Genomic DNA, 22,790 nt, shown 5'->3' on the forward strand with positions numbered 1-22,790 from the left:
TTATAATGGCGGCGGATCGATAAATTCTTCATATTGATGATAATAAGCCTTTCTGACCTCGTTTGAAAGTAAGGATTCTTTTGTATTTTGCACATACTAACAAGGTCAGAAAGGCTAATTATCATGCATATAAAACAATATATAAATAGGCTACCATTATGAAAGAGGTCTATAAAATCAGGTAGTTTAAGCATAAAGCTTTTAAATTCAAGTTCACTGACTTGGTGTAACAAAAAATAAGAGCCAAGATGTTATTCAGACGCGGAAAAGCTGTTCGAGAAAACGAGAGGCGCACTGCTGCATATTTTAACCGTCTGCATATCGCATGAAACAGTGCGTCAGAGTTTGTTATAGGTTTTGAACATTAAGAGAAATATAAATATAAAGGTTATTGCTCTTCGCTCAACGTAGCATGATCTAAGACGGAGCGTAACGTAACGTAGCTCTGCAACCCCTCGGAGAAAGAAGCAATTAGAATGGTAAAGTTAAAATAAGGTACTTTTTTCGTGAATAGTGGCTCAACATTTACAGAGCGGCGAAGCGGAGGGGCAAACATTTCTAACGCCACTACGTATTCACCGAGATTGAAAAGAATAATTGTTTTCGTATATACACATGAAGAGATCTCGACAAAATCAGAGAGGAAACCATTAAAAAGTACGATTTGATTGACGAATCAAATTATGCGAAAGTTAGATCTTTGAAGAATTTGCAAATATGGCAATTCACAAGTTAATCACTTCGCAAACAACAGCGTAACGGCTTTAATGGAACCGTTAAAAGACTGAATTGTTTCCTTACCTGAAAGGAAAAGTAGAGCTTTGTTATTTTCTGTTAACTCGCCAAGTTTCTGGCCAAAATGCATTGTTTGTCGTGTCGTTCTTCGCATGAGGTGCTTACATAGCGGCTTGGTTGCTAGAGGTAAGGCGTCGTTTTCCTGAAGCATTCTTTGTTCTATTTACTTGAAACGTAGAATTTCTGCGAATATTTGCTTTCAGTTTTCTTTGTCACAAATGGACTTCGATTTATGGGCCAAATTTTTCTTCTTAGGAAACGCTGAGTTCACGAAACGGCCTAAACTATGTGCATAAACTGGAGTTGTAAGCAATCCATCGAGCAAAAACTGCCGCTACAGTAGAAGGAAAAACGCCGTTTTGAATTCTTCGAAGTCTTTTCTTGCGTTAAAAAAAGTCAACCCTAGGATTTTGTCGACTTTTAAAAGATTGTTCTCACACTATTCACTCGCTAGGAGATGAATATCGTTAAAAAGTCCGAGATAGCGAACCAATGAAATTGCTTAAATCACCAAGAGCTCTGAGTGTGTCATGGGTCTACTGACTGACAAACAAATACACTTCGCAGGTTCTCTGTTCCTTTTATATATTATCCTTTGCGACGATCGATCTATTTTTATAGTGAGTAAAAAAATGTTTATTTTATTACTGAATTTATCAACATGTAACTTAAATAATCATATCAAACAGAAGTTACCATTCTAAAAAAACGACAGTCAATTGTCTTCCCTAAAAGATCAATACCCCACATTCCATGGTTTTCGTGCTGGCGCAAATGTGAAGCGGGGGAATTTTTAACTGGTGAAAAAAAACACATGCTATGCTTCAAAAATTCACTGGGCTTGCTAAATTATGCATTATATGCAAATAAAGTTCTACAAATACATTGTGCAACTGAATATAAGCGTCTACCTTTAGTGTCGATTCCCACGCAGTACGGCTCTATCAAAGGAAAGAAATTTGCTCGAGGAGAGTTTCGCTAAATCTAACTGCATTGCGACACGACGCGATAAGCATTGATGATTTTTACGGCGAATTGCAAATTGGAAAGAATTTTTTTTTTACTTATTTAGCCAATTTATTGGGCAGGAACAACACTCGGGCCTACTCTACTCATTTACATATAGATGAAGCAACGAGATCTACTGATATCCGGTAAGTATGTAGATGAGGCGATCTGAGTTCGAGTTTTGTACCTATAATTTATTTTTTGGCTAGGTAACAGTGCCATCTTGAGATGAATTGCTTTGGTGTTTTCTCAGCTTAAAAAATGATCGGTCTTCGGGTTAGCTTTGAAACTGGTCAAATTGTTAGGTGCGTTCGTCTGTTTGCACGTAGCTTAAGTTTTGGGCAATGAAAAAATTGTAGCTACATCATAGTTCTTAAAAGAACTATGATACAGCTAATATTCAAACGAAATTGCATTGCTGGTTTGAAGTGAGGTCACGCCGGCCGTGTTGGTGAATATCACAAACAGAATTGTTTGTCTCTTCTGGGAACTAAAAGCAATATTGATTTCATGAAAATTCTTCAAAACATTGTTTATTGTATTGACCACCACCATGGTGGCCTTGTCACGTGGCTGCGAATCAAGCAAAACAGCAGCAGATAATTATGACATTTTAAGATTCAATCGGGGACAAAATTAGCTGAGACACTTTGCTTTAAAGGACTTTTCTGTCGTTTTTAGCTGACCTTAAAAGGGAAAATGAAGCTCTTACTGTCCCACCCCTCGAAGCAATGTTGTGCCGCTATTTGAGCGAGTTAATCTGAAGAAAACACCAAGGTAAAGCGAGGGGTGTAGTTTGCATTGCTCTCCGAAGTACCCCATGGCCATTGGAAAACATTTGAAGATAGCATATTATCAATTTTGTCGCAGATTGTTCGTTGAGCACGATCTGGACAATTATATAGGAAACGAAGCCTTAAGAAGTCCTCAGGCACATCTCGTAATAGCAAATCAGTGAGCTATAAAAGATTGACAGCATTCGTGCTCTACATGTTGACGCACTGATTTGCAGAAGAGGGCTTTTTGACCTTTTTCCAGTTTCGTGAAATTTTAATAGCCTATCATGACATCCACTACAATCCTCCTTCCACCCATAGTCATTTTAGGTTAGTTTTAGTCCTAAAAAATTGACAGTAAGAATTTAACTCTAACGTCCAATTTTTTAGTACTAAAACGTACTTTAACGGTTAGTGAAACCAGCTGTTTAAGGCAGCAGCTGTACAACTAATGTAGGAAAAATATTTGAGAAAATCGTTATAATATACAGTGTTGTTCAGCCTTTTTACGATCAACACTGACGAGAACGTTCAATCGTCTTATTAAAAGAGGTAAAACTAGAAACACACAACACCAATCCATACTCCATAACATCTTTTTAATCTGACACAACTCCTTATGACACTATGGGCAAATTTTTACAACGTGATAATATCGTCCGAACTAGTATTAGCCCCGTCCGCACATTTCCGATTTTTTGTTTTGTTTGTTTGTTTATTTTTTAAAGACAGAGATTATTTTTCTCCGGTTTGGTCTACCGTACGTCCACATGCACGTATCTAGTAAAAACGGTCACCGAAAAAAACGCATCTTTTCAAAATGCTCTCTAAAGTAGACATATTTGAAAACGCAGGCTTATCGTTTTCGTGGATGATCTCATACAGACCTTATACAGGACATGCCCTGTAACTTTTTTGATCGCATTTCTTTCGTTTTAGTGTTTTTCTGTGGACGGGTTAAAACGATGAAAATACGCTACGTGTGGACGCGTACTTTTTCTACAAACGAAGAAAAATATCCGGATATGTATGGATGAGGCTTTAGTCTATCCAAGTAGTAAAAAAAAAAAAGTTATATTTGATTTTATTCTACAACGATTTGTTTTTATTTTTTTCTTTTGTTTTTCTTTCGTTTTGTTTTGTTTTGTTTTTTGTTGGTTTTCAGTTTTCGTTTTATGTTCTTTTATGTGTCGTTATTTTTCTTTATGTTCTTTTGTTTTTTTTTTTTGTTGTTGTTGTCTTTTAGATAAAGGTCTTTTTTTTATTTAATTTTTCTTGTTCGTTGTAGTTGTCTTTTTTTTAAATCTGCTTGGGCCTTTAGTACTGAGGAACAGGTAAATCTAGAGTTTTGACTGTTTTGGCGAAATATAGTAAAGCTAAAAAGGATGATTAAGACGGAAGAAAACAAAAGCGTAATGTACTTCGTAAGGAGTTAGATGGAAATAATGTCAGGGGTCATAGCTGGACTTTCAGAACGGTGATTGAGACAAACGTTTTGTATTGCCTAATTAGAACTAAATGTTCAATAGGAAGCAGAAAATCAGTGATGAATGAGGTGCTTGTCCATTTTTGTCTCTCAAGCGAGTTTTTACAACTTGATTATATCATGGTCACCCGAAGTGTTATTGGCGTATACAATGAATCAAAACCACAGCTAGTTAAACTTAATTTTTTCTGTTGTTATTTATTTTTTATTCTTTTTGTTTTGTTTTGTGTTTATTTGTTTCTGTTTTGTTTTTTTGAATAATATTTTTTTATGTTTTATTTTGTTGTTTGTTTGTGTTTTTGGTGTGGTTGTTTTGTTTTGTTTCGTAGTAATTTTTTTATATATTTTTTGGTACTATTTAATTGATTTCCTCAGTTTTATTTCTTAGATAGTTGCTCTTTTTCAAAAACCACATTTTCGAGTACTAATTATTTGAAGTACCAGGCTAGGCTTCCCAAAGGATAATACTAAAATAAAATCATGACTTTGTAGAACACCAGAGAAGTAAAGTAAAGATAAATAAGGATGATCAAAACGAAAGAAAACCAAAACGGATGTGCATCGAGTAATAATTTAAAAGAAAAAGAATGCACTTTAAAGGCTTCTTCAATACAAAGCTTTTGTCTCAATCTCCATTTTGAAAGTACAGCTACTGCCATGACGGTACTCCCTCCAACTCCTTACTATATACGTAAAAACAAGTTTTTGCAAAGTGATGATATCACGCGTTCTGTGAATACCCTATAGAATTAGTTTTACAAAACGCGTGATAAAAATATATATATTATTTCATATTTTTCTGGTCCTTTTTTTATTTTTTTCTTGAGTTTTTTTGGTTTTTATTTTTTCACTGTGTAGTTTGTTCTTATTTTTTTTTTTGTTTCAGTTTGTTGTTTTGTTTTGTTTTGTTTTTGTACTATTTAAAGGGACCAGGTCACGCTATTTCTGACAATTTCAGCACTCCCCATAACGATAACTGTATTACATTATTGTACAACACCAGAGTAATGCAGTAAAGCTAAAGAATGGTGATCAAAACGGAAGAAAGTTATTGGGAATGTGCATCAGATAATACCCATCATCTCTATAGGGACTTAAACGCTGAAGGCGTGGTTAATGTATTTCAAGAGGTATCTGATGACGATTTTATCCGGAAATAGAATTTCTTAATCTCAAACCCAGCTCTCGCGCGGCCAAGACAGGGTGAAGATCAAGATAAAACAGTTGGGAGTTTCATTTATGGATTTGAAGTTTAAGAATGTGCGCATGTGCAGTTCTCGAGAATACCGTGACCTAGTCCCTTTTGACAACTTATCTACATAAGTTATTGATAAACATAAGACAGATCAATTATTGTCATTCATTCCCGCAGATGTATCTAAAGAAAGTTTTCCGTCACATGAGCATCTTTTCCCTATTGCTCTCCACCACCCTGTCCCAAACAGAGCTTCTAAGTTATGATGACAATCGTTACACAGGATCTAATCCAGTTATTGTTAAATAGGAGTTTTTTAAACAGATCAGTAATCGCCATTTTTCTCAGCAGATTTAACTGAGGTTTCAGTCACAAGAATATTTTTCCCTCTTCACCCCCTCCTCCCTCCCTCCTAGCTACACCCTATCCAAAATATAGCTTGTAAGTTTATGATGAAAATCGTTGAAAAGTATTTACGATAAAGCGTTTCATTCTTCGGAATTTTCCAGCTACTCCTCCATAGTATCGCAGATTGTAATTCTGAAAGATAAAGAACAATTTCAATCAATAATTCAAAAACCGTAATCAACCATTTCTTGGCGCTGCTTCAAACTTTATCGCGCTTATTCAATCTCGTCAAATGATGACAAAAGTCTTTGGAGTTGAATTCTAAAGGACTGTATCAAAGTTCAGGAAAAGAAAAAAAAATTGTTGTCTTGTGTTACTGTCCTCGAGAAAACGCGGATTTAGGCACTTTGACGTTGTAGTCGTGCAACGACGGCAAAAAAATGTACAAAGAAAAGGGTGATAAGCGTGCAAAGTTGTTGTTTTGCCAATCTAAACAGCGTGGTCCATTGCTTTTTTGCCGTTCTTGCTGCCGTTGCCGTCGTCGTTGCTGAAGCTCCCTATTGTTAAACTGGGAAATTCTCCGGAAGAAAATCTTTCGAAAAAAGAATTAAAAACAAGTATAAAATTTTTATTTACCCACCTGTTCTTTGAAGAATTCAACTTCTTGCATGAGGAGAACGTTTTGCTTCTTAAATGCCGCTAATTCTCTCCTGAGATTCGCATTATTTCTAAAAAAGGGTAGAGGTTAAACATTAAAAAACTAAATAACATTATTTCCCATGTGTTACCCTTGGACTTGACTAGTCTTGAAACATTTTGCACCCAGACCCCTAACGGTCAAACTTACATACCTGACGGAATTGAGTTGCGGGCAACCTTTAATTTTGTGTACGAATAAAATACATGTAAGAATTTTGGATTTTAGAGCTAGTTATGTCCTCGAAAATTAGCCTATTTATTAAAAAAAACATCAACAATCTTCGTTTTTCTTACAACGGTTTTGTAAGTGGAATCGAAAGGCTGTTTTCACCATAGATCATCAGTAAAATCCTATATCCTTCTATTTACGACTCCAACAGTCAGTCGTCACCGGTGTGGTATATGCCTGCAGAGTACTACAATCATCATAATCGATCTCCCACTTCTGGAATTTTAGTCGTTAAACGTTGATTATCTAATAATTGCAGAAAACGTTTTAGAAAAAGCCGGAAGTGGCCGATTTGTAGCGTGGATGCCCTCTAGATTATAACACAAGAGTTTTCTTATGAAACATGCACTCTTAGCTCAAATTTAAGGTCTAAATTATCCCACTTCTTGTCATAAAAATTTCTGTAATTGCTGTAGACCGTATTTTATAGTGACAACTAAAAGTTGGCAAGCCGAGTTACTCACTCTAGCAATTCAGTCTTTGCTGCCTTCTCAGTCTAAAGAATGAAACATAAGAGAAGGGATGAGCTAAGATCAGGAGCGAGGTTCGATTAAAAAAAATTAATAAGCTTCTTTTAATTTCCTCTAGTTCATGGTGAGGTCATCTTAGGTTTGTACATCGCTATTTCCCTCATGCAAAGGACAAATAGTTTCAATTAATTTCATAAGGTAAGCCGAGCGCTCTGGTTGGTCAATTACCCATTTACAATAAAAAGCATGGTTGCTCTAGTACGTTTATCCTTCATCTCTGATAATTCAAAGAAAAGTTACCACATCAAAGATTGCCTCACAGATTGCCACAAATGTCAAATGTTTACTTTCTTGTTGTAGATTTCAAATGCTATCCATGTGTGGTCAACTCTTTTTAAAAAGTCTTTACTGTCAGCCTCGCGACTGAGTAGAGCTAACTAATCGACTAAATTGCAGTCTTTTATAGCTACGTTAACAGGGCCGCTGCATTTGCAGTCACAAATGAAGCTATATTTTTTCAATTAAATATATCAAGCCTTCATTCTTTTACCTGAATGATCCTTTTTCTGTTAATGTATTTGGTTTTAAGTGCCTTGATCTTCCTAGAAAGAACGGCTTTGTCTTTCTCTGCAACTTCAAAAACCAAATCTTTTTCCTGAGAGCTTTTCTTAAATTTGTTCTTCCATAACTCACAACGTTGGGCCAAGGAACGTTTCTCTTGATTAGCAATGCCTAAACTGAAAGAAAATAAAAAAAACATCATGATATTTACACAAATCAAACGTTAACGGGAGCAATAAATCAATAATCTGTAATTCTGCGAAGGTTAGGGTTAGGGTTAGATGATGAAGAGCCACCTACTAGAAATGCTTAATAAAGCCATTATTATTATTATTATTATTATTATTATTATTATTATTATTATTATTATTATTATTATTACTATTATTATTATTATTATTATTATTATTATTATTATTATTATTATTATTATTATTATTGAATTCGGTCATCGCAAAATATCGTGATTTGTTAGTGTCTCGCAGACCAATTGCTTGCCTCAGCCTTCGGCTTCGGCAAATAATTGATCTGCTTGCCCCTGAAAGATCACGATATTTTGCTCAACCTTGTCCAATAATTGTTAATTATTAATTGCATTGTCGATGAGAACTTTTAACCCAGCCTCCAAGATCGAAATACGTTCAGCATGCAGACCGATGTTTCTTGTGCCTATGGCGCGTTATCTCGAACTATAAAGCCCTTCCATTCAGCCAGATTTTCATGCCAAGAAGTTTCTTTAAAAGTTAACGTAATTATACAAGAAAAGAGGCTTTAAAGATTTTTTTTTCTACCACATGTTGTAAGAATGTCTTACTTACTCTTTGTTGGTTTTCTGGTAAGATGACTTGTAAAAGGCGACCTGCAATTTTAAAAAAACAACTTTCGTTAGTATTTCATACTAAAGATGATTTTCTATAATTCTTCTGCCTTACTATAACAAGCTAATAGACTTGTGTAGATTCATCAATCGTAGCACTTTATGCGCTGGACATGACACCTGCCGGCGCAGACGTGAACAAGACTCAGTTGAGGTCGAAAGCTCAGTTATTAAACTGTTCTCTTTATTGTGGAGTACTTAGATGACAAGTACTACAAAAATCACGTCTGAAAAAAGAACAAGAAACCAGTTCACAGAAGAAAAGCTGTATCTTTTGATTGAGGCCTATCCTATAAGACAATTCTTTTTTTTTTTTTTTGTTTCAGCCATATTCAAAGTGTTCAAGCTAGAGACAAGATACCTTATCTTTTAATCCGTTTATGGTCTTTGAAGCAGTGCTAAAATGAAGCAATTTAAAGAAATCATCAGTTATTGCCGTTCCTTTTAGTGAGCTAAGGAGACGTTGGGGAGGAGGGATTAAATCTTGTATTTATTATTCATTCAAAATATTTTCCCAATTCTGACTGGCTAAAAGCACACGCACAATTCACCATAACCAGTTACTGATGACCAAATTTGGAAGACGACCTGGGGACGAGGTTGAGTTGTTTTGGTTCTGACATTTCACTCGTTTCAAGAGTAAGAACTACAGCTGGAACTAGGCGAAATAATAGCTAAAAACATGGCAAAAACAGCAGACAACTCGGAGGGCGACATCTGCTATTTGCAGAATATTTGCGGAGCTGGACAAACCTAAACGTACACTATCGCAAATGAACTTAACGTCGATGCAGGTAAGCATGTTTTAGCTATGTTTTTAAACTAAGAATTATTTTGAATGAATAACAAAGGGAATTAATGAATTCGGCTTTCGTAGAATTTGAAGAATTAAGCAGATCTCGGAGAGTGTTATCTACCTCGGCCTTCGGCATCGGTGGAAAACACCCTCCTTGATCGCTTAATTCTTCATATCCTACTCAGCCTCATTCATTAATTGCTAAATAGGTAAGTCAGGTAATAGTTAAAGCCAATAAGATACATGAGATATAATAAATTCACTCAGAGGGGTGCCGTCCTTTATTTTCTTGGTTTCAATTTTGTTAATGTTTTTCCTTTAATTTTATTCTAAAGTTATCTTTGACCCTTAACGATTTTTGACCTTTTTCTACCCTGTATTCCAAAAAGCCTTCATTTTGGTCCTCACTAAATATTATTGGTAAAATTACTACTTCTAAAAGAAAGATAAAAGATAAAGTACTTACAGTTCTTTAACTCGCAGCTGTTCTTCCAACTTTGCATCGCAAAAAGAAAAAATAAACAAAATCAGCAGGTAAGCCAACGGTAACACTCTCGGCCTTTTTTAGACATGTGTTTTAGACACGTTCCCCGAGTTCTTAAATTTAAACAGGCTGCTATTAACACGCATATGAGTAGAAGAGTAAGGACCGGTTAAACCTTTTTTATGGGAGAATTTCATTAACTAGCGGAGGAATACATTAACGCTGATGACTTCATAACCTGTTGTCTTTATCTCATGAATGAAATGCCGAGGAGTCTCATTAAGATAATGTCTGTGCTATTTTAGGTAGTTTAACCAGTTTTTGACAGGTTTCCCAGTTATTCTTGGATCAATGAATATCTTGGTTTCTATTTCATAACCTTTCGCAATGTCAGGAACTTGCTAACGGTAAATAGCTACAAATAATAGACTTTACTCTATTGTACTTTTTGTTCTTAAATGTGTTGTGTGTGTGTGTGTGTGTGGGCCACAAGTTTATTAGCCTATGGCTTTTAAGTGCTACCCTCTTAAAATATAGGCTTTTATCACTTACTTACTTACTTACTTACTTACTTACCTACCTACCTACCTACCTACCTACCTACCTACCTACCTACCTACCTACCTACCTACCTACCTACCTACCTACCTACTTACTTACTTACTTACTTACCACGTCCTGTGGAAACCATAGCATAGTAGTTTCGGATCAGTCTACTCACCTCTTTATAGAGGGCCCGAATCGAGGCAATTTCCTGAGATAATTCATCTGTGTTCACGAGCTTGCTCCTTAGAGCGTCATAATCAGCTTCCAATTTAAGGATCCTTTCCTGTGCTTTCGAAAGTTCGCATTCTTTTTTCTAAGAAATTGATGAAATTTAGATTACGTTACAGCTTTCTTAGAGTCAACGTTAAAGGGGGTATGTCAAACAATTTACGATCTCTTTAAAAGCTCAAACTTGTCTTCGCATCAATCGAGTGCCTTTTTGTTATGTAAGACTCTATTTAGGCATTGAAACTGTTTCCTGTCGTCTGTTTGCAAGGATGGCAAGGATTAGCATATGGATTAAAACTTGAAAAAGTTGGGCCAACTTTCTCCGACAAGTTATAATGCTAATGCCAGCAAAAATCACCGAGAAATTATTATGGTTAGACAACTGCCCCGTTATGAAATTCGTTTGATATCTTCATCATAACTCCAAAGGAGCATTTTGTGTAGGAGGCGTAAAAGCGCTAAGTCATGAGTTCAGCGCGGGATTGACCTAAAACAACATCTTCGTGACAAAGCCCCTTTAAGAAAGCCATGCTCAGCTTAAGAAAAAAATTACCAGGAGAACTCGATTGATTTTGCCGCCTTCCTTCTCCAACGATTGCTTCATGGCATCCAAAGCATTTTTCTCCTCCTCGGTTTTTCTCCACCTTGAATTGAGGAAAGAAAAAAACCTGCTGTCAGCAAAGACGATTCTCATTCATAATCTCACATAAAATTTTCATACAGGTAAATCGAAATAGTACGGCATTGATAAAAAGTCTTACATGTCTTCGGCAATCTCTCTTGCTGTTGTCTGTTCCTTGATCTGCGTGAAATGTATATTAATATTAGTTTCTTTTTGAAGTCCATATTCGCTATTAAAAAAACAGTTCAACCTGCAAGAAGAGCGTTTTTTTGTTTGATAAAAAAGTTCTTCCACAGCCGTATATTTGTATGGCTAAAGGCACTTAGTAATGCCTTTATAACAGAGTTGACTTAATACAGCAATATCATTTACTTCTCTTGGAACGAAAGGCAGTGAGCACCCTGTCAAAAGACTTTCCTGGATTCTCCATGTTTCGTAACTGACCACTGCGCAAATCTTACCTCATTTTGTTGATGATTGTCTTTGATTTCAAGATCACGCACTCTTCTTGATTGTCGTTTCAATTTCAGAGAGAATTCCTTTCTTTCTTTGCGCAGAGTTTCTTGTGTATCCCTGTGTAAAGCAATAGCAGATCAAATACATTAGGTTTAATTAATTACCGTTTGTGCGCCCGAGTTTGATTTCATCGTATTCATGCTAAAATGTGGAATTGCATGGAAATGGAGCCCAGAATCAAATGTGTACTTAACACGTTTTGCACAAAGGATTGAAAACTTAAATCCTTGTTTGATAAAAAAGTAATCTTGCCATACTCAGGTGTAAATTTTATTAAAACTTCAAGCCGTTAGACGTCGCTGTGACAAATTAATTTCGGGAATGTGTTAACTACAAATCCGTTGGGAAACTGAGTAAAACCTACTTAAGACGTTGTTGAATAGTCTTGGTCGTCCCGGTGTTTTCATCTTGTTCTTGGTTTTCCGCTTCTAGCTGCTGTGTCCCAGCTTTCTGCTGTTGTTTTGTAACTTTCTCCTGCCGTGTTGCAACTTTCTGCTGTTTTGGCGCAACTTTCTGCTGTTTTGTCGCAACTTGCTGCCTTTGCGTCGCAACTTGCTGATGTTGTGTCGCACACTGCTGCTGTGTTGCATACTGCTGCCCGTGCGTTGTGGCAAATTGCTGTTGAGCTGCATATTGTTGTTGTGCTGCAGTCGTAGTCCAGCATGGTTGCCTGTGTGACAAAATAATATTTTAGCTTAAGTGAAAACTAACAGCAATCAGGCGCTTATGAAAACAATTTTTTTCTGCTTGAACCAATTCCGCAAATTTCCTAGGAGTGTTGCCTGTCGACAGCAGACCATGGAGGACATTTTGCATAAAAGGCTTATGGTTAGGTGAGTAAAGGATAAAAACTTACATAAATGTGCCCTGACTAGGCTGCAGTTGAATTCCTCCAGCCCAAGCTTGTTCAACAACAGGATACTGAAGCTGTTGGTACTGAACGGGAACGGGCTAGAAAAAAAAGTCAATACTTCAGACGGAAAACTTTGACATTCCCACTGTCAGCAATGCAATAATCTTCTTTCGTCTTTGTTAAGTTTCCTACTTGCTCAAATTTATGATTTCTTTGATGTTGCTTAATAAAAGACCTCTTTGGCTTAATCTGCTAACTAAGAATATAATAAGGGATCCATGATCTAATAAATGGCTTTCCTCAGCTCAGAGCAACGAAAATATAAAACGCTATTTCTACTTACTTTTTACGAACTAAGCCCGTTCCCTTTGCTACCCCTCCCTGCGGAGCGAGATTGGGACCGGGAGGAGAGAACCCTGGGGACAACGTTTTTAACGAACCGGGTTTCGCTTTACAATTAATCAATTACCTGAACTCCATAGTAACGCCGGATTTCTCCTGGTTCAAGAGGGTCCCAGTAAGGAAATACTTCACCAGGTTCTATCTGATCAGCTGAGAAACCAAAATGCCCTTAAGTGGATTAATTATTGCAATGGGCAATATTTACTTACAAGATCAAATGAAAGGGAAAATAGTCAATAGTTTTTCGACCAGATAATTGTATAATTCGAGGACAACCGATAAAATAATGTAACTACTGATACCTTCCCTGATAGAAGCCATTGTATCCGTTTTGTGTGTAACTTATATCCCCAAAAATCGCAAATTACAACTCCGAATATAAACACAACTCAGTCGTACAAAAAAGCTCAATCAAGTTACTACACTCACGAAGTACTCGACGTCATAAAGGCTTTGAATTGACATATATGGCATATTCCAAAATGCGCGCGCGCGCTTTCGCCTTCTTTTCATTGTAAGGCAAAGGTTTATGAATTTCACCGAGCTTACAACCAATTTAAGAAATGGAAAGGATTACTTCAGGCTAGTCTAACGGCATTTCACAGAGTTTGGTGAATACAGTTAGGAGTACAGATGCGCGCGTATGACACAATTAAATTTCAAATGTTGACAAATTTGCGCGCGCAACCGAATGTTTTTAGTGACACACATATAGGTGGCTCCGAGCTTCTTTTTTTTTTCCTCAGGCAAATTTAGCTGTACCGCGGCTATAGAAAAGCAAAACAGCATTGAATAGAAACATACATGAGTAGTAAGGCTTGAAGGGGTAATATAAGTTAGAGGACACAAATTAAAAACTGTAACAGTGGGAGGAAGTGCACAATTCCAGTAAACCTTTGGTTGCCGATTCAGTTACGTTTGTTTTCGCAAGGCTTTTTCATTTTTTTTTTTTTTTTGCGCAAATGCAGATTCTGATATTGTATCTTTACATTTAGAGCAGTTTTAACTTATCCAAACTTCGATTTGGGGACCCAATTTTTCTTGTAAGATATCGGCGAGTTCTCTCGCTCTCGCTGTTTTCACGTGTACGTATGGACAGACGAAAACGGAACTTTTTCGAAAACGCTGAGGACACACTATCAGTTCCAATCCACTCCGCACAATATTAGAAACTTATTCAAGATGGCGGACGAGCGCATCCCTTTCTTGTCTTTCATACTTGGGCTTTTACTTGGGCTTATTTCTAACCTAATTGCTTGTTTTCAAATTTAATTCTTCAAGCTGATTATTCCAGGGGGCGGCAGAACATTATCAGGTTACTTTAGCTACCGGTGTAAAGATGCGGAAGGTTGGATCTCCCTTTAGTTTTACTTTGTTTTAGTGCCCTGATTTTCACATTTTAAACTGTCCTGCGACTTTGAAGAACATTACTCATAATGGCTCATAATGGCGAACACGTAAGCGTCAAGCATGCGTAGTCGGGTAAGTTTTCTTTTTTAAATCGATTCATGGTATACATGTGAACGGGCGTAAACTATGCGAAAACTCTACGAGTGGACGCGAATTTTTTTGAAAACGGAGAAAAAAACTTGCGTTTTCAAACAAATAAGGATGCGCGTAGGCAGGGTATAAAATGTTCGCGTTCACCGCGCAACACGTAGTTAACGAGGTTCCTGAGCGCACGTCAGTCGATTGCTCAGATTGCTCAGAACCAAAAACTTTTAAAACATTTTCCTACTAAAAACACATCGCAATACCCATGACGATGAGAAAAGATAAAAAGACATAGTGAATTGGTGCGCGGTTCTTTGACGCAGGAGAGATTTGTAAGTTAAGACTGCACACAGTCACCTGTCTTCCTTCCTTATGAAGGAAAACAGCACCGAACAAACAACAAGCCGCATGGTCCTGAATTGAGCCCAGGTTACACACAAAAAGTTTAAAGCGACAGCAGGCCCAAGTAAGTACGTAAGCAATATAGAAGCTCGCGGTAATTTATGCACCAAGCTTGGGTCGCCTGTACTTCAGATGAATTGGTTTCGTGTTTTCTCAGTTTAAAAAATGACCGGTCTTCGGATTAGGTTTGAAAATGGTCAAACTTTTAGCTTTGTGCAAACGGACGCAACAACGCCCAACGTTGTTGGGGCAACAATATCCGCCATATTGGTGTTCCAAAACAATGAAACGGCGGCCATAATGGTGTACCAAGAAAATCCTGTGGGAGTTGAAGTCTTTTCTTATGTAAAAGCTTTCTTTAAAACATAGCTACAAAATTCGCCTCATCAAATTCAATAGCGCGAACCTGCTACATATTCCCATTGAGCACACTGATGACGTCAATAAACTATTCCTCTAGTTGTTGTGAGCTTAGCAATCCTGCCAAGACGTCTCCTGAGTGCATCCATAACTCAGCAGTACATGATGAAGCGTTTACCATGTGTTTTATAGGGAAATTTAAGAGAAAACTTTTGACTTTGTTAACCGATAGCTGGAAAAAGAGGTGAGTGTTGTTGTTACGTTGTTGTTGTCATCCCCGCGAGCTGTGCGGGCTATGGCGTGAAATCATTCTTTGTAAAGTTTTTTGTCTCAAAAATAATTTTTCGTTGAATTAATAGTTTTCAGGTACCTCAATGTGGATTTGACAATCTTTTTAGATTACACGTTCTCTCCGTTTCAGGATAAAAAGATAAGCTTAACTGTGAGGGAAATAAAATATAGTTACGTAGCGTAAACATTGAAGCGTACTGCCTTGAGCGCGCCCTACGGTAATAAAATTTTAAGTAAACTGCTGCGTTCATCGCTTTCATAATAATATAAAACAATTAGGTCATGCCTCAGCAGTGCGTATGTCGAGATATTGAGCACTTGGTAAGTTTGGAGAGCACTAAAAGGCTAGAGTCGCTCTCAGCTGCGCCCCGAGCAACTCTTATGCCTCTTTCGTGCTCTGCAAAGTTCCTGCGAAAGTTCCTTGAAAGTGAGGGTTCTTGGAACTCTGAAGTGACCTATTGCATTCTTGGTTTGCACGTGACGTCACAACGGCCATGTTCGTGATCACGAACAAAATTGTTTGTCTCCACTGGGAACTAAAAACCATATTCATGTAAATTTTTCAAACATTGTTTATTGTATTGACCACCAATACGGCCGCCTTGTCATGTGACTGCAAATCAAGCACAACAGCCGCACATAATGATGACATTTTTTTGGAGTTTCAATCCGAGGGGACAAAAGCAGTTAAGACAAGTTGAGACACTTTAAACTTCAAAAGGGAAATGAAGATCTTACCATCTCGCCCGCTCCAAGCAATGTTTGTTTACAGCTAGAAAACACAACACCAATTCAAACTCCATTACATCTTTTTAATCTAACACAACTCTTTGCGATACCATGGGCAAATTTTTACAACGTGATAATATCGTCCGAACTAGTATTAGCCTCGTCTCACATACCCGATTTTCTTCGAAAACAGAGATTACTTTTCTCCCGTTTGGCCTGCCGTCCACATGCACGTATCTGGTGTACACGGTCACCGAAAAAACGCTTCTTTTCAAAACCACTCTCTAAAGTGGAGATTTTTGAAAACGAGGGCTTATCGTTTTTGTCGATGATCTCATACAGTCATTGTACAGTTCATGCCCTGTAAGTTTTTTGATCGCATGTGGACGCGTACTGTTTTTGGAAAACTGAGAGGAAAAAATCTCTGCTTTGAAAAATATGCGGATATGTGTGGAGATAAGGCATTAGTCTAAACAAACAGTAAAAACAAGTTTGCTGTATTTGATTTTGTTCTACAACGATTTTTTTCTTCTTTTTTTTATTTTTTCTTTGTTTTTTGTTTTGCTTTTAGTTTTTTTTTGGGGGGTTTTCAGTTCACATTTTATTATATTTTTTATGTGTGTCGTTATTTTTCTTTATTTTCTTTATTTTATGCTTTTGTTTTTTGTTTTGTTTTGTTTTATTTTGTTTTTTTTTTTTACCATATAGCTCTTTTTTATTGACTTTTTATTGTTCGTTGTAGTTGTTTTTGTTGAAAATTTACGTGCGCGAAAATACAGCAGCGAAATATATGCAGTAATTAAAGCTAAGAAAGGATGATTAAAACGGAAGAAAACAAAATCGTAATGTACTTCGTAAAGGAGTTACTGTCAGGGGTCGTAGCTGGACTCAGAACGGTGATTGAGACAAACGTTTTTTTATTGTCTAATAGAACTAAATTATTCATTAGGAAGCATGTAGACACTGCACACACTCAGTGATGAATGGGGTGTTTGTCCATCTTTATCTTCCACGAGAGTTTTTACAACTTGAGAATATCACCCTAACTGTTATTGGCCAATACAACAAGTCAAAACCACAGCTAGTTAAACCTTATTTTTTTCTATTATTTTTTATTTTTTTTTATATTTTTGTTTTTTTTTGTGTGTGTTTTTTCTGTTTGTTTCTTTTTTTGTTGTTGTCTTTTTTTAATATTTTTTTTGTTGTTGTTTTATTTTGTTTGTTTGTTTGTTTGTTTTTTTTGCTGTTGTTGTTTTGTGTTGTTTAATGGCCATTTTTTGGTACGTTGTAATTGTTTTCTTCAGTTTAATTTGTTAGTTGTTCTTTTTCTAAAACCATCTGTTTGAGTTTTAATTATTTGACGTACCAAGCTAGGATTCCTAAAGGATATAATACTAAAATAAAATCATGAAATTGTAGAACATGCAGCATAGAGATAAAGTATACATAAATAGGAATGATCCAAATGTAAGAAAACCAAAGCGGATGTGGATCGAGTAATATTGAAAGAAAAAGAATACCCCTTAATACTTCTCCAATACAAAGCTTTTGCCTCAATCTCCACTTTGAAAGTACAGCTACGGCCCTGTCGTTATTCTCGCCAACTCCTTACTACACCTTCAAGCAAATACGGTTTTTACGATATTTCATATTATTTACGATAATTGTACCAAAATATTGTGCAACACAAAGAAATTCAGTAAAGCTAAAAGTTGGTGACAAAAACGAAAGAAACTGTTGCGAATGTGCATCGGATAATACCTATCATCTTTATAGCGACTTAAACGCTGAAGGAGTGGTCTATTTATTTCAAGTGGTATCTGATGATGATTTTATCCAGAAAGGCGAATTTCTTAATCTCAAACCCTGCTCTCGCGCGGCCAAGACAGGGTGAGATCAAGGTACAACAGTTGGGAGTTTCTTTGATGGATTTGAAATTTAAGATTATGAGCATTTACAGATCTCTAAAATACCGTGACCTAGTCCCTTTTAGACAACTTATCTTCAGTAGTTATTGAGAAAGATAATACAGATCAGTTATTGTCATTTTTCCCAGCAGATGTATCAAAAGAAAGATTTCCGTCACAAGAATATCTTTTCTCTTTTGCCATCCCCCACCCTGTCCCAAACATAGCTGGTAAACTTATGATGAAAATCGTTAGACAGGATCTAATAGCAGTAAATAGCAGTTTTTTACACAGATCAATCAATTTCATTCGTCTCTGCAGATTTATCTGTGGAACGTTTTCAGTCACAAGAATGTCGTTACACTCTTGCTCCCACCCCCCCCCCCCCCATCAAAAAAAACCCACCCCCCACCCCACAATATCTAAAATATAGGTTGTAAGTTTACGATAGCAGTTGTTGCACGGTTTTTAAACCAGTTACTGCTAAATGCGAGTTTTTTTAAACAAATCAGTCATCCCCATTTTTCTAAGCAGATTTAACTAAGGTTTCAGTCACAAAAATATTTTTTTCCCTTCCCCCTCCCCCCACACCCTATGTAAAATATAGCTTGTAACTCCCCCCTCCCCCCACACCCTATCCAAAATATAGCTTGTAAGTTCCCCCCTCCCCCCTACACCCTATGCAAAATGTAGCATGTTATGATGAAAATCGTCGAAAAGTATTTACGATGAAGCGTTTCATCCTTCGGAATTTTCCAATGACTCCACCATAATATCGCAGATTGTAATTCTGAAAAGGAGAGAACAACTTTAATCAATAATTTTTAAATGTATCGTACTATGTCTGTAAAACCTTTTTTTTTTTTTTGGTTTGCTCAACTCAACCCGTACATCATAAGATAATGTTAAACTGGGGAAATTCTCCGGAAAAAATCTTTCGAAAAAACAATTAAAGACCAATTCCAATTTTTTATTTACCCACCTGTTCTTTGAGAAGTTCAACTTCTTGCATAAGCAGAACGTTTTGCTTCTTGAATGCAGCTAATTCTACCCTGAGGGTCTCGTTATTTCTGAAAACGACAGAGGTTAAACAGTAAAAAAACCTAAATGAATGAATAAATAAATAAATAATATGCCTACCTACATGTTACCCTTAGACTTGGACTCGTCTTGAAACATCTCGCACCCAGATCCCTAACGGTCAAACTTACAGACCTGTAAGATCTGGATTTTAAGTACGAATAAAATACATGTAACTATTTCGGAATTTCGGACTGTTATGTTCGCGAAAATATAAGCCAATTTCTTTATAAAAATCAAAACTTCTACCTTGTCCGTCCGTATATGTGAGCATTTCTCAGCTAGCGGAAGAATAAATCAGTCAATACATGCAAAATATTGGTTACCATTAATTTTGTTGCCATGTATTGTGATTGACTTAGCTCTTCCGCCTTTGATTACCAATCCGACAAACTCACTTCAACTGTTTTGTGATCGACAGCGTTGTAAGTTGATCGAAACGCTGGTTTCACTAAACACCATAAACCTCTGGCCTTGTAATTACGACTCCTACAGGCCTTCGCTGGTAAGGTTCAGCCTTTTTATCGAGTGCTAGAAATACTAGAATCGTCATTTTTATTTTTTAGCTTAACAACAAGTAGCTTGTTCTGCCGCTTTTGAAATTTTCATCGTGAAACGGTTGTCTTACTGCATAAAAAGTTTAAGAAAAAGCCAGAAGTGCATGTGTGGCCTATTTCATCCTGGATGTAACTTGGAGTAAAGGACAAAAACTTTCTTTTAAAACATGCACACTTAGCTCAGAGTAAAGGTCTAAATTAAAAATTTTTTTTAAGTTGTTGTAGACCGTATTTAATCGCTGCCAAGGATAACAAGGGAGTTACTTACTCTTGCAATTCAATCTTTGCTGCCTTCTCAGACTAAAGTATAAAACAAAAGAGAAGGGATTAAGTTAGGATCACAATCGAGGTTCGTGTCAAAAATCAACTTTTTTAAATGTTCTTTATTTCACGGAGAGGTCATCCTCCGTTTGTACATCGCTGGTACCCTCTATGCGAAGAAGAAGTAGTTTTCAATTAATTTAACAGCTTTTATTAATTTTTCATACTTAAATAGTGAATACAAATAAAAACGTAACAAATAAATTTTAAAACACTACAAAACACAAAACATCCAAACAATTTCGACGGCCATGTACACTATATTTTTATTACAACCACAAAAAGAACACAAATAACATACAAACATTCACAATGCCATCAAAAAAAGAAAAGGAAAACGAACAACATTGTTGTTGTTGTTGTTGTTTTTTTTTTTTTGGTATTCACTAAATAAGTGTGAAAAATTGTAAGTGTCAGTTAATTTCAATATAAGGTAAAGCGCGCTCTGATTGGTCAATTATCCATTTACAATAATAAAATAGTATTCTCTTTTGACCTTTGTCCTTCTAACCAAATATTGTCACGTTAACTGATTGAGTCTATTCATACTTTGTCCGGGTACTTTTTATCCTTCATCTCTGACAATTCAAAGAAAAGCTGTCGCATCAAAGATTGCCAGAACTTCGTTATCGTAGATTTCAAATGGTATATCCATGTGCGGTCAACTCTTCAAAATTTTTAAAGGCCTTAGAACCGACTGAGTTGAGCAAACTAATCTGACTAGCTTCCAGTCTTTCATAGCCAGTTAAGAGGGATGTACTTACAGCCATAAATGAAAGCTATACTTTTTCACTTAAAAAAAAATCAAGTAATTATTATTCTTCTCACCTCAATCTTCTCAGACAGAACAGCTTTGTCTTTCTCTGCGCGTTCACAAACCAAATCTTTTTCCTGAGAGCTTTTCTTCCACAACTCACACCGCTGGGCCAAGGAACGTTGCTCTTGATTAGCAATGCCTAAACTGAAATAACATACAAAAAACATATTATTATTTAAATACTATTTAGAAAGACAGAACGTGCACGACGTATGATATACTGACAAATGCTAACGATAATCTTCAGAACAACTTTTTTTCTACCGTATACAACAGTGGGTCTTCTTCATCCTGGATGAAAACCGTTACAAAAGAATCGTCACAAAATGTTACCAAAAATACAATAAGTGCGCGATCGTCAAATGTCAGTAAAATAGAGTACCATGTACATAATATGAACCTCAAATTAACCTGGTAAAGCCTGCTAGATATACTATTATCATATCATTATTGTTTATATTATTGTTTTTTTGGTCAGCTTAGCGGCCAACGAGATTAAAACGGCAATGCCAAAAACTCCTGACTCCACATAAATCAAAGCTTAACGGACGAAGCAACATATGATTCTGAGAAGATTCAGTGTAGTATCGAAAACAACCGTCAAAACTATATAAACGGATCTTTGTTATTACAAACTTGCATTGTCGAGAAATTTGAACTCATCTTCAAGATCGAAATACTTTCCGCATGCAGGCACATTTCTTTCGCCAATGGCCGGCGTTATGCCGAAAACAAAACTTTGAGGATTTATTCTACCTAAGAATGTCTTACTTACTCTTCGGTGGTTTTCTGGTAAGACGATTTAATATAAGCGACCTGCAAGTTTAAAAAAAACTTTCGTTAGCATTTCATACTAAAGACGAAAAGAATATCAATAAAAATGCGCGTTACATGAGTGTAAATGTATTTAGCACGAAACTACTAACTGGGACAACTATTGAAGTCTACTACTGGAGACGGAACCGCCGCCGCCGTGGTTGTCCAAACCATGCGAAGTTCCAGCCTTCATTTCTTAGTTAATGTACGACCCTGAGTATTGGTCCGGGACCGGCAACATCTTGCTCTGCAAACAAGCGCTTTACCGGCTGAGCTAATCCCGCCGCGGTTCCAAATTCTTCTGCTTTGACTATGCTAATGTATGCTTTCGAAACTCGTTCTTTTCATTGTGGAGTACCCTACAGTAATTTGTTGACAAGTACTACAAAAATAACTTCTGCAAAAAATACACAAACCAGTTCAAAGAAGAAAAACTGTATCTGTTGATTTTGGCTTGTCCTATAAAACACGTCAATTTTTTGTTAAAAAAGAAGCAATATTCAGTTTGTTCAAGCTACAGACAAAGTACCTCATCTTTCAGTCCATGTATGGTCTGTGAAGAGGTGCTAAAATAAAACAATTTAAAGAAATAATCACTTACTGTGGTGCCTTTGCTAAAGCTTAGGTACCGACTGGGAGTAGTTATCTATCTACTGTAAAAGCCAATAAACTACATGGGATGTGAGTTGTAATTTACTCAAGATCAAAGAAGTTCCCCGGGTCCTTGTCACTTATTTTTAGATCCCTGTAGAATGCAACACATTTTTAGTTTTTCCTGGAATCAATTTTCCTATTTTTTCCCCTTTTTCTTTAAATACTTTTATTGGCCTCTTTCTATGTCGTTTCATTAAAGCCTTCATTGCAGCTTCACAACAGAAAATGAAGGTAATTCAGAAAATTTGTTCAATTTGTTCAGATTTGTTCAGTTGTTACAATTTCTAAAAGCAAAAGAGATAGAGCACTTACAGTTCTTCAACTCGCAGCCTTTCTTGCAACTTTGCATCGCAGAGAGAAAACAAAAGACACAAAATCAGAAATACATGTATACAGTGCAAGCCAATAAATACAAGAGCTGTCCTTTACAAACTTTTGGTGCCTTTTAGGCGTGTGTTCTGGAAAGGTGTC

The 22,790-nt window shown here is 36.5% G+C and overlaps 1 protein-coding gene across 1 annotated transcript; it reads right to left on the reverse strand.

Annotated features, from left to right (window-relative positions):
* Positions 1–18,771: 18,771 nt before the first annotated feature.
* LOC140944608 (uncharacterized) lies at positions 18,772–22,525 on the reverse strand. The gene is made up of 6 exons (XM_073393727.1): positions 22,484–22,525; positions 21,625–21,665; positions 20,861–20,993; positions 19,980–20,011; positions 19,057–19,144; positions 18,772–18,864 (listed from the first exon to the last, which is right to left on the reverse strand). The coding sequence occupies exons 1-6, from the start codon at positions 22,523–22,525 to the stop codon at positions 18,772–18,774; spliced, it is 429 nt and encodes a 142-aa protein (XP_073249828.1).
* Positions 22,526–22,790: the final 265 nt, after the last annotated feature.

This window comes from Porites lutea, chromosome 7 (genome assembly GCF_958299795.1).
Source record: "Porites lutea chromosome 7, jaPorLute2.1, whole genome shotgun sequence".
In the NCBI taxonomy this organism is placed as follows: domain Eukaryota; kingdom Metazoa; phylum Cnidaria; class Anthozoa; order Scleractinia; family Poritidae; genus Porites; species Porites lutea.

Excerpts from the sequence above, each read along its gene's own strand:
- LOC140944608 (XM_073393727.1), bottom strand. The coding sequence starts at position 22,525 with ATGAAGGCTTTAATGAAACGACATAGAAAGAGGCCAATAAAA. Across the intron at positions 21,666-22,483 it reads ATAGAAAGAGGCCAATAAAA|GTCGCTTATATTAAATCGTC; the intron begins GTATTTAAAGAA and ends TTAAACTTGCAG. Across the intron at positions 20,994-21,624 it reads TACCAGAAAACCACCGAAGA|TTTAGGCATTGCTAATCAAG; the intron begins GTAAGTAAGACA and ends ATGTTATTTCAG.